This window comes from Zootoca vivipara, chromosome 12 (assembly GCF_965207765.1).
Source record: "Zootoca vivipara chromosome 12, rZooViv2.hap1.1, whole genome shotgun sequence".
Lineage (NCBI taxonomy): Eukaryota > Metazoa > Chordata > Lepidosauria > Squamata > Lacertidae > Zootoca > Zootoca vivipara.
In genome coordinates this window covers 4,472,216-4,484,078 of record NC_142595.1, presented here as the reverse complement: position 1 = coordinate 4,484,078, position 11,863 = coordinate 4,472,216, and the positions used below count along the sequence as shown (strand labels likewise).

Below are 11,863 nucleotides of genomic sequence, written 5' to 3'. Positions count from 1 at the left end.
CATCTATCATCTATCTATCTATCTATCTATCTATCTATCTATCTATCTATCTATCTATCTATCTATCTATCTAGGTGTGAACTCCAGCAGGGGAGAAAGGGAGTACATAGGTTCCCCCCCAAAAATCAAAAGTAATAATTGAAACAAAAACATTCACAAAATGGCTGGCTCCGTGTCTTCTAGCACATGGGGGTAAGCACCTTTTAAAGATGCTTCCAACTGTATGGAGTACTTGCATAGGTAAGTGCTTTGCTCATGGCCATTGAGACGTCTGCCCACAAGCAGATCAGAAAGGATGTGATTACAAATACTGTACTGGCATTATTGACCAGTAGAGGGAGGCCTTGGTAGTGAGCATAAAATTCTAAACTGTGTTTAGAAACATGCCAACCAAAGCAATATTGGTCTGACTTCAACTCTCACCTCCTTGTGTCTGAATTGTTTAAAAATTCAAAAGGTAGATCCAACTAAAATTAGCAATTGTTTAGGCAAGTAGAAGCAGCACCAGATGCACCAGGTTATCCTCATAAGTAACAGTATTTTCAAATTAGTGTATCAAGTACAGCATGTCAGAGCTTATGTGAACTGCAGCCTCCATGAGTCACCTGGAAACCAGCCAGAGGTGATAGGGCATAGAAGATCAGTGATGGATGGGCACAGGGCATAGCTGCCAAGTTCTCCCTTTTTTTAAAGGGAAATTCCCTTATGCTGAATAGGCTTCCTCGCAAGAAAAGGGAAAACTTGGCAGCTATGGCACAGGGACCAGAAAGGAGCAAGGAGGCAACAGGAGTGGATAGCACATAGTCCCATGCTGCAATGCCACAGGGGTCCACGCCCAGACTCACTGTCCCACCAGCATGCCAGCTCCTGTTATCCGCTCAGTGGCTGGGGAAACCCAGCCAGATAGGCAGGGTATAAATAATAAATTATTATTATTAAATTCTTATTATCTGACTCCAGAAACATCTGTGCTCGTGAGCAACTGCTACTTGGGTGCCCTTAATTCCATTTCTTTCTTTGGCCGTGAGTCCTTAGCTGAATGTTGCACTTTCTACACCAATCAGAACGACAAAAAAGCAAACTTTCCTCTTAGCTCATTTCTCACACAATATATTTATATTTTGAAATGCTTATGTTTTCAGCATACTTACTTGGGAGCTTGCTGTAGGGCAATGGCATATTCTGAGGAACCATTTCGGTACTGAACTTGATTCCTGGCCTGTATCCAAACCCAATGGTCTTCATTTCCTTGCAGTCTCTTCAGAGAAATGCCATTTTCTCTATTATTCTTTCCTATAAAATTTGAGGGACAAAGTTTTTGGCGGTAAAATATTTTAAGTATGCTACTTTATAAATGCTTTAGCATATGATAAGTGTGCAGTCTATCTATTCAATGAAGCACTGATAGAGAAAACATAAGTCTAAGTTTGTCATTGCCTAATACGGGAGAACCATTGCATGAAAACACACTGCTTCGGTTTAAACCCTTTTCAATCACACTGTTTCAGCACTACACATGCTTGTTCAGCCAGCCGGAATAACTAGATAGCAATAATAATAATAATAATAATAATAATAATAATAATATAATATTATTTATACCCCGCCCATCTGGCTGGGTTTCCCCAGCCACTCTGGGCAGCTTCCAACAGAAAAATGAAATAAAATAATCTATTAAACATTAAAAAGCCTCCCTAAACAGGGCTGCCTTCAGATGTCTTCTAAAAATCTGGTACTGTAGCTCTTTTTCTCTTTGACATCTGAAAGTATTCTTCCAAGCAAGATGAAGAGGCTCCAGTCCATGGAAGTTGTTCTTAGTCCAAATCATGCAGGGAACATCTCTGGATTCAGATTCCAGTTCTGGCACATTAGCAAAAAAACTTCTTATCAGCCAGTGTGGTGCATTCCTCCTGCACTAAGCCATTTGCCATGCCTGACTGCAACGTCACCTAAATGCAACAGCTAAATGTGTGAAATCTGTACACAAACCTCAAGCTAGCTAGTGCAAAGGCTGTTATATCTCTGGGACATTTTAATTTAAAATGGCAAATAAATAAGTAAATAAATAATCAGTAAAGCCCAAAACACTTCAGACCAGTCAATAAAGCAAAAGGGAAAAAGCCTGGAAGGCTGACAAAACATAATCTGCAACTAGAGATGGGGAGGAAACTTGGCCACCCCCAACCTCTTTCTCCAGTGAACTGCTAAATGCTGTCCTCCAATTCTTGAGAGGACAGCATTGAGAGGATAGCACCATTTATGTGAAGATCTCATGGGTCTCCACTTGCATTAGATGGATTAGTAAACAGCTAAAGAATGGCAAATGTTTCAAGAGGACAGCTGCTGAAATCCGTTTATATATCAGCAACCTCAGCCACAATAGCAACCGCAAAGGAAAATGGGGAAGTTTTACCTTGAGAGGAAAGAAAAATTCAAGCAAACACCACATAAAGTTATTACATGGATAAATGCAGAATAATAATTTTAAAAACCACTGGTGAAAATGATACCTTCTTGGAAAGCATTCCTTCTATGAAGATCAGCCATATACTGTTCAGAAATAACCTTTGAGCTGCAAAGATTCAATAAAACCAAAACATTTTTATAAATTACATTACAGATATGCATGCATGCCACTGTCATAATAAATGCCACAAAAACACTTCAAAACAACTCCTGAATTCCGCATTGAAAGAGTTTGCACATCGATACATGCATTATCTTACTTGGGTTCGTAGCAAATGTCATATGACTGGATTAATCATTCTTAGAATGCTACAGAATAGGTTTCAAGTAAAAAAAAGGTAAAGGACCCCTGACAGTTAAGTCTAGTTGCGAACGACTCTGGGGTTGCAGCGCTCATCTCATGACTAAGCCGCTTCTGGCGAAGCAGAGCAGCACACGGAAACGCCATTTACCTTCCCGCTGGAGCGGTACCTATTTATCTACTTGCACTTTGACGTGCTTTCGAACTGCTAAGTTGGCAGGACCGAGCAACAGGAGCATGTCCCTTTATCCCATTACAGGACAAAAAGTAGTGATGGAATGTAAGATGCTACTCGTTTGACAGGTATTGTATTGACATTATTTACTGGCAGGTTGTCAGGGCAGCATTATCCAGGTCATGATTGATTTGAGTGGTCGCATTGAGCACAGACAGAGGAGAAAATTCAATATATCTTAAACCATGACACACAAAAAAGGACCTTACTCTTATGTGAGCATATAGAGGACTGTAGCTTTATAGTGCTTTGCCCATTTTTAGCCTTGGCGTCACCAACTGTTACCTGCCTCCCTCTTTGCCCCCACCAGGCTGTGGACTGGATCTATCCCCCTGCTCTGAGCTTCTACTGCTCAGGAACTTTGAGAACTTAGGATCTGGGGCTATGACAAATACCAATAGGAAGCCTCAAGATGCATTTGTACTTGCTTTGCATCTGTTGTGGCCGCTTGATCAGATCTGCATTTCGATTTCACAAAAAGGCTTTTTAACTTCATGTCAGTCATGGCAGGAAGCAGAAGTGGCACCACAATACAGAATAAGGACAGCTGAGGGTGTAACATTGCTCCCGAGGAAGACTTCTTCTTCTGCCCAAAGAGAAATTTCAGTTTGCCTTGAAAGTGCATTGCCTGGAAAATAGGAAAAACACAGGAGAAAGTTGACAAACGTTCTTCCACAAAAAAAACCATTTGAAATGTGTAAACCTCATCAAATTGTAATGTTCTGACTCTGCATGCTTGGTTCCCATCATTGGGTAGATTCATATGTTGCCATAGTCACTTGGATGTAGCTAGAATCCCTACCACTACCTTGAGTACTGGGTACTGTATTAAGAAGATCCACATGGATAACATAGCGGAGACCAGGGTGGATAAAAATCAATGATTTTTTTAAAAAAATCAAAAAAATCGGATTTTTTTGATTTAAATCGGATTTTTTTTGATTTAAATCGATTTTTTTGATTTAAATTGGATTTTTTTGATTTAAATTGGATTTTTTTAAAATAAAATGCTTTTTGAGGAAAATATATTACCATCCAAAGGTTATTCCATCATGAAATAAAGATTAGATTTTTAATTATGTAGAATAAGGTTGTATATGTTTAATTTTTTGGGTAAATAAATTCCATTAATCCATTCACAATGTCATGCTCTTCCAGAGGTTTTTGTAAGATTATTGGGCAGTTTCTCTGCCTACAAGATATTATCACAGATGCTTGGTTTACTTTTGCAGTTCTCAAAACTGAATTTGACTCAACAGAGATCACATGCCTCTTCTTCACAGCAAAAATGTTATAACATGAACAGAGTTGAGAAAAAGACCTTAATCCTATTGTTCTACAAACCTATGAATACAGAAACAACCCCTTCAGTGCTAAGTTTCAAGAAGTTCAGTGAATAGAATAGAAACAATATTTTTCTGATTGTTTGAAGTGGACAGTATTTAAGTTTTTCATGTGTAGGCTGGGCTGACAGTCTAAGTTTCTTAAAATATATATATTTTATTTTTGTTTAGCCAAATTAGTTAACAAACATGGATGTTTGTTTAAGCAAATAACATATGCTGTAATGTTATTATTTCAGTTGAATAAATCTATTTAAATTGTTATTATTAAGGTAATGATTATTTTTCTCCTTCCTAAGTACAACAGTAAAGTTGTCCAAATATGAATAACCCATTAAACTGGGGATAAAAAACTAATATGAAAAGTTGTTATTCTAAAAATCTTCATCTACTTGCATATTAAAGTTATACCAGCAAGAATTAGTCTTTATGTAGAAAACTATGATTTAAATCAAGCCTTACTGACTAGTGATTTAAATCGTGATTTAAATCATGATTTAAATCAGATTGATTTAAATCAAATCCACCCTGGCGGAGACAACTCTGATGTGGCAAGAAATCATATCACAATCCAGTGAGGTGTATCAGATGGAGTGGACTTGGGCTTCAATAACTGTTTAGCTGTGAAGTCACTAGGTTTCTCTGGGCTGGTCTTCCTCTCATCTGCCCAACTCACAAGGAAGGAAGCAACCCTACAATTCTATGATTCTATGAGCTGAGATGTGGAAAACTCCATGCATTCCATCCTGAGCCACATGAGAGTGTGAGAGTGGAAATGTGCTCGAAAAAGTAAGACATCTGACCCACCTGGTTCCTCCTTAAGAGTCATTCTGAGATCCAGCTGTGCAGAAACAGCTCCCACCACTTTGGTGCTCAGAAAAATTGCATACTGTCCAAAAGCCTGCAGAAGGGCCATGGATCCGTGGCAGAGGAGGTGGTTTGCAATCAAATGTTTCCGGGCTCAATCCCTGGCGTCACCAGCTAATGTTAGGAGACCCTTGTCTGAAACCCTGCACAGCAACTGCCCCCCCCCCCCCTGTGGACAGTAGAAGGCAGCTTCCTGTGCGGAACCAGAAAAGTCATTTTTGTGCAAGAGAACCTCATGCACACCATCAGCTGTGAATGGTTGTCTCCAATGATCCTGCTCCACTGACGGAAAACTTCCAGCAGCAGAAAGGGGAGGGAAGCAATCTTTAACTCTCCCATTATTTACTTATTTCCTGGCGCCTTTATATAGAATGCTGTGTTTCCAGATTTCTACATTTCAAACACCTCATTATTTTGAAATGAACTAATAACACATATGATTTACTTACACGGAAGCCGGAAGTACTGTCTAGAAGACAGCGAATTCGACAAGTGAAGCACCGAGTTAAAAAGGATGAAAAGCCTGATGGCGTACTGTTACCCTCCTGTGCTTTAAACATTTCATTAAGGATGAATTCTTCTCCTAAAAATTGTAATATGAAAGTTACAATTCCAACAATGACAACAGATAAAACAGGCATGCATCTGAGGAAGTGTGTGTGCGTGAGAGACAGTGAGGGGAAAAGAGAGAGAGAACTCACATCCACACCACAATCATTTAAAGAACTTTGGGAACTAGTTTACGCCTCTTAGAACTACAATTCCCAGTGCCCTTAAACTACAGTTCCCAGGATTCTTGGGGGAGGGGCTGCCTGTATTTTTACTGTAAGGTACATCTGGGGTGTACGATACCTCCATATCTTTCTGGTATAATTCCTCTGTGTATTCTTGCCACCTCTTCTCGATGTCTTCTGCTTCTGTTAGGTCCTTTCCACTTTTGTCCTTTATTATAGTAATCTTTGTACAAAATGTTCCTTTCATATCTCCAATTTTATTGAACAGATCTCTGGTTTTCCCCCATTCTGATGTTTTCCTCTATTTCTTTGCATTGCTCATTTAAGAAGGCCCTCTTTTCTCTCCTTGCTATTTTTTTGGAAATCTGCATTCAATTTCCTATATCTTTCACTATCTCCCTTGCATTTTGCCTGCCTTCTCTCCTCCGCTAGTAAGTAAAGTAAAGTAAAACTTTATTTATTTGCGTGGCCTACAGGCCATTGCAACAAAGGATTCATATTACATAACCTGGTAAAAAAGAAAAGAAAAAAGAAAAATGCTATATATAACAATAAAATGTGCTGTCTCGGGATTCAGCATAACACAATTAAAATGAAACAGATGAGATCTTAATTATCTGTTCACACAGGAGGCGCTATTGTCCTTCAGCTGGCGGCCCTCAGTCTCATGGCCCTCTCAGTAAATCTGGCTACCTTCTCTGTTGTCTGGGCAGTCTGGTCTGCCAGGAGGAAAAACAGTATCACTCCTCCACTATTTATAAGGACTCATTGGACAGCCAATTTGCTTTCTTGCATTTCCTTTTCATTGGGATTGTTTTCGTTGCTGCCTCCTGTATAATGTTATGAGTCTCCATTCATAGTTCTTCAGGCACTCTGTCCACCAAATCTAAATCCTTAAACCTGTTCCTCACTTCCACTGTGTATTCATAAGGGATTTGATTTAGATTGTGTCTTATTGGCCTAGTGGTTTTTCCTACTTTCTTCAGTTCAAGCTGGAATTTTGCTATAAGAAACTGATGATCTGAGCCACAGTCAGCTCCAGGTCCTGTTTTTGCTGACTGTATAGAGCTTCTCCATCTTTGGCTGCAGAGAATATAATCAATCTGATTTTGATGCTGCCCATCTGGTGATGTCCATGTGTAGAGTCGTCTCTTCTGTTGTTGGAAAAGAGTATTTGTGGTGACCAGCTTGTTCTCTTTACAGAACATTTGGTTAATAGCTGTACACAACTCTCCCAGATTTGGAGATATTGCAAGCTCATCTCTAACTTGTTTTTGCGGAATTTGTGAGAGGACCTCAGCAGCTACGGGGGAGTTGCGGTTAAGGAGATGTTGGTAATGTTCTTTTCAACGCAGTGCAATAGCTTCTTTATCTTTTAGAAGTGTGATACCATCTGCTGAGCGTAGGGGGCATATGCCACGATTTATTGGCCCATAGATGGTCTTTGTGGCTTTAAAGAAACTGTGCATCATGAGTGTCGGCTAAGTGCTGGATCTCTTGAGCTTTTCTTATCCACCAGGTGTTTTTTAGTTCTCTGGTTCTTCTTTGAACCTCAGCCTTAGCGTTGGCATAGGTTTTTTTCTCAGTGGCACAGTTTCTATCTCTTTGCCAGATCTGAAAGGCCTTCCTTTTCTTGTCAATCATGCATTCAATCTCACTGTCATTCTCATCAAACCAGTCCTGGTGTTTCTTGGTTTGGTATCCAATAGTTCGTTCACAGGCTGCAATAATGGATGTTTTTAGCTTGGTCCAGTGTTCCTCGATGTTATCAGGGAATTCTGAAAGCAGATGGTCCATAAGAGTCGTTTGGAGGCAATCCCGCTTAATGGGATCTTGAAGGGCTTGAGTGTTCATTTTGCGCCTTGGTCTCCTTCCTTGAAGCCTGCCTTGAGGTATAATCTTGATAGCCATTGTGGTGCGTATTAGTTGGTGATCTGTCCAGCAGTCGTCAACGCTCGTCATAGCTCTGATAAGGAGCAGTGCATAGTCAGAGGATGTGGGGTGGAGCAAAGCAAAATGAAAGCAGAGAGAGGGCAAAGCATGACCAATGGCAAGTGGGTGGGTAAATGAGATGAGGAAAGATCCCCACACCTCTGCCCCATTTCTTCCTCTTTCCCTCCACACCATTATCTTGCAGGTATCAACTTGTATTGACAGACTGTTAACCAAACATACCTGTCTCCGTTGGCGTATGTTGTCCAGAAATGAGTTGTGGCGGATTCATGGCCCAGTGTAGTTGTTTGCAGAAATCCTGCCGGTCATCCACATGAACATAATCATATATATTTTGATGCATTACATCAGTCTAAAATAATAATAATATTTGATTACATTCATACTGTCTTTGGCATCTGGTGACTCACATTTTTTAAAATATAGCACAAATAAGTTTTGGGGTTTGTTTCTTTTGGGAAAGCTAATACCTTTTCTCATAGGTAGAAATCTGTCCCTCCATTTCACTCCAACCTACGGCATTTATATTGCTATTATTGCCTGGAACAAGGGCAACGAGGGGAGGTTTTGAGCCTGAGACAACAATTTGTGTGTAAATGAGCCCAACACAGTGGGCAACTGAATGCTATTTGGGTGGACCTACTATAATTGAGTTCCTTTAACAATACCATTTTGAGACTGTATACGGATTCTTCTTGGTGTATGCTTATAATTACTGGTGTAATTTTTAGAGGTTTTTGACCAAAAAAATTGAGCAAAATGGAAGACTGAATGCAAATACAGCAAAATATGTAAGACTCCACATATTTAATTTAATCCCCTTACCTGGTGAAATCCTAGATAATCCACAATTGTTGGTGATGCATAGAATATCATTCCATCAGCACTCACCACCAGAACAAAACCACTCAGTGACTATGGAAGAAGAAAAGCAAAAGAAGAAATGATGAAACAAAATGGCCAGAAATATACTTTACTCATTTATTATAGGTATCATGTTTTCTCTTAAGCTGCCAAATAGTGAATATACACACATTTAAACATACAGGGTAAATAATCATAGCTGCCAAGTTATCCCTTTTTTTAAGGGATTTTCCCTTATGCTGAATAGGCTTCCTCGCGAGAAAAGGGAAAACTTGGCAGCTATGTAAATAATAAGGATTGGGGGGGGGGGTTAATATTATTACCAGTGCTTTTTTCTGGGGGGGACGTAGGGGTATGCATACCCCTAAACATTTTGTAAATATTTGTACTTTTGTGCATTTACTGTATTTATTTTTCCCATTTTGAACTATAAAATGGTGGTTTTCTTCAGGCAAAATGAGAGTACCCCTAAACTTTTTAAAAGAAAAAAGCACTGATTATTACTATCTTCATCATCATCATCATCACAGCCTTCCCCTCAAAGGAGACCAAGGTGATGAAAAGTGATCTTAACAGAGAAGATGTCTTCATGTGGTTTTAAAAATATGTATCTAAATTAGTTCAGCAGGATGCCTTAACTATGAGCTTTCCTTGAAAAATCTAGTTATAAATCACTGTGTGGTATGGTACAACAAGCTGTAGGATCCAGACCGTCTGGCCTGGAAGCATGTCGGTGATCTTGATAATGCTTGTGCCTCCATATTTCATCAGGCTTTGGAGGTCCTGGATGACATTTGCTAATCAATGGCATATAATATTATATGGCAAGAGCCAAGAAGATGCCAGAGCCATCAATAAGCTTCTTGCTATGCACTGAGCTGCTGCTTCCCTCTTGATCCTTGTTTTCCTAAGTCAGCAATGTTTACCCTGCAGAGAAGCCCCTGCCTTAAGCCTCCAAAAAAATTGTTCCTTTTGCATTAACTTGTACTGTCTTTCTCCTGCAACCTCTTATAGGAAATACTATGCACAGTGGTTCCTCTGGATTGCCTTCTAGAATGGTAGATCAACACTAAGGGCTCACCCACACTTCCACTCTCCCCATTGGGAAAACCCACTGTTTATCAAACATTTGCTGCAATTTAGCGCAAAATAAAAATAAAAATGGGGATCTGTGCCTAGAAAGAATGTGGCATGTGAAAAACCAGTCAGGTGCATGTTTTCTAGGCATTGGTCAAGTGTGGACCAGCATGCAAGCTCCCTGGAATTGGTCTTTTAGAATCTTACGTTGCTTGCCTTAACTTGCCCCATACATTGAATGGTCTGAAAAAATAAGAGGTAATACAGTCAAACTCTGATATAGTCAACCCTGGCCCTAATCTGGCTGCTAATTTGTAAGGGGCGAAACAAAGACTGTATTATCAAAACTCTTAGCAATGTGCTATGAATCCTATATTTGTTTTGTTAATAAAACAGCCTAGCTGGCTTCTAAAATGTTTTTTAGAATCCTTAAAAAAAATGATGTTTATGGTACTAAGGAGACTTACAAATAAACAATGCTACTCTTTAGTCTATGGGAATAAATGACAGCATGTTGTATATCCATATGGCTTCAATTACAGGCAAAATTTCTATTCTAGGATAAGCACTTGAAACAAATATGCACTGTAAACATTTGTTGATGATAAAATAGAATGGGTTTTTTTAAAAAAGATGCATGTTTTCTAGGCATGGGTCATGCCTAGAACATTTTACACAGGAACAGAATTTTGCACAAGGAACAGAATAATTTTCTCTCCCCCCCCCCCAAAAGAAAAGAGAGAGAAAAGTACATGGCTTGAAAATGTACAGTACTCTGTTTTCTTTGCTCAACATGTCACAAAGTGCTACTTAACAATTAGTCCATCACAGTTCACAGTAAGTTTAATGTGAGGAGGAATGTATAATGTTCAAAGTATTTGTCAGATTAAAGTTATCATTTTCTTGCAAGAAGCGTGTTTTAGAAACATTAATGCAGACAAATATTGTAATGAAGCCCTAATCTCTCTTGGCAACAGCTTTTATAATAAAGAGTGTGTTTTCTTCCAGTGCTTTATTTATCTGAAAGTCTGCCAAGAACCACTTCAAAGACATCTTGCTCAAGGTCACAGTTAGTAAAAGGTTTTTTTTCTTTTTAAGTGAACTCCATAGCCACATTTATTTCTCTTACTATTGTTACTTGAAATAAATAAGAGTGGACTGTATTGCGATCTCCAGCGAGGAAGTTGCTATAGCTACCAAAGCATAAACTATCAAAGCCTTGAAACATGCCTTGCTTTGACATATTTTCAAGTCACGCAACATGGTACTACATTTTTAGACCCTGAACTTTTACTTTATCTGGAACAGCTTCATTTATGAGCACATTGCCCTTTTTTCTGCCCATTAGGGTGGGCCTATTTTCCAAATGGCTATTTTCAGCATTTGGAAACAGAACACACATCCCTGTTATTTCTTTCACAAGGATGTGGGCTTGTAAACATGGAGATGGGAAAGGCAGACTGGCTGGAGAAGTGGTCTTCCATTTGTACTACGTAGGGCACACAGCTCTGTGTGTGTTGGATACATTTTAAAGTGAGGAGAAAAGGGACTGAGCCCCTGTACAAGAGGCCAGTCAACAGGTATGGCAAGTAAAGTGACTCAGGGGAGCTGAAATATGCATGTTGTTTCAGCAGCTACCACACACCTCTTCTGAAGGCTTATGAAGTGTGGTCTCACAGACCCTTCCCAGGACCAGCTGCAAGTACTTCATTTTGCCCTTGAGGAGTCTTTTACTCCCCATGGCCGACGTAGCCATGAGTCGCTCTGTTCCCTTTCGGGCTTACGCTTCTTCACTAAGGGCTCTTGTGCACAGTTCTCTTTTGCACCACTCTTTCCAGTAACCTGTACTTGTGCACTGACCATCATACCTGCCAAGTTCCTGCCAGAAAAATAAGGGATCGGACCGGAAGTAGCAGTAGCGCTGCCGCCATTTTGGAACTGGGCGGAGCATGCTCAGAAGCGACTTTTGATGCTGCTCTGCCCAGTTCCAAAATGGCCGCCGCGCCAGAAGCCGTGCTGCAGC

General features: G+C 39.8%; 1 protein-coding gene across 1 annotated transcript in view; it reads right to left on the bottom strand.

The window, feature by feature from the left end:
- The window catches only part of AHRR (aryl hydrocarbon receptor repressor), a 48,389-nt gene that overhangs the window by 5,078 nt on the left and 31,448 nt on the right, over positions 1 to 11,863 (bottom strand). The window contains exons 5-10 of the mRNA XM_060282067.2: positions 8,725 to 8,814; positions 8,122 to 8,251; positions 5,662 to 5,795; positions 3,431 to 3,630; positions 2,511 to 2,572; positions 1,152 to 1,293 (exon numbers count right to left, since the gene is read on the bottom strand). Of these exons, the coding sequence (XP_060138050.2) occupies positions 1,152 to 1,293; positions 2,511 to 2,572; positions 3,431 to 3,630; positions 5,662 to 5,795; positions 8,122 to 8,251; positions 8,725 to 8,814 (758 nt within the window). The remainder of the gene's footprint in view (positions 1 to 1,151; positions 1,294 to 2,510; positions 2,573 to 3,430; positions 3,631 to 5,661; positions 5,796 to 8,121; positions 8,252 to 8,724; positions 8,815 to 11,863) is intronic.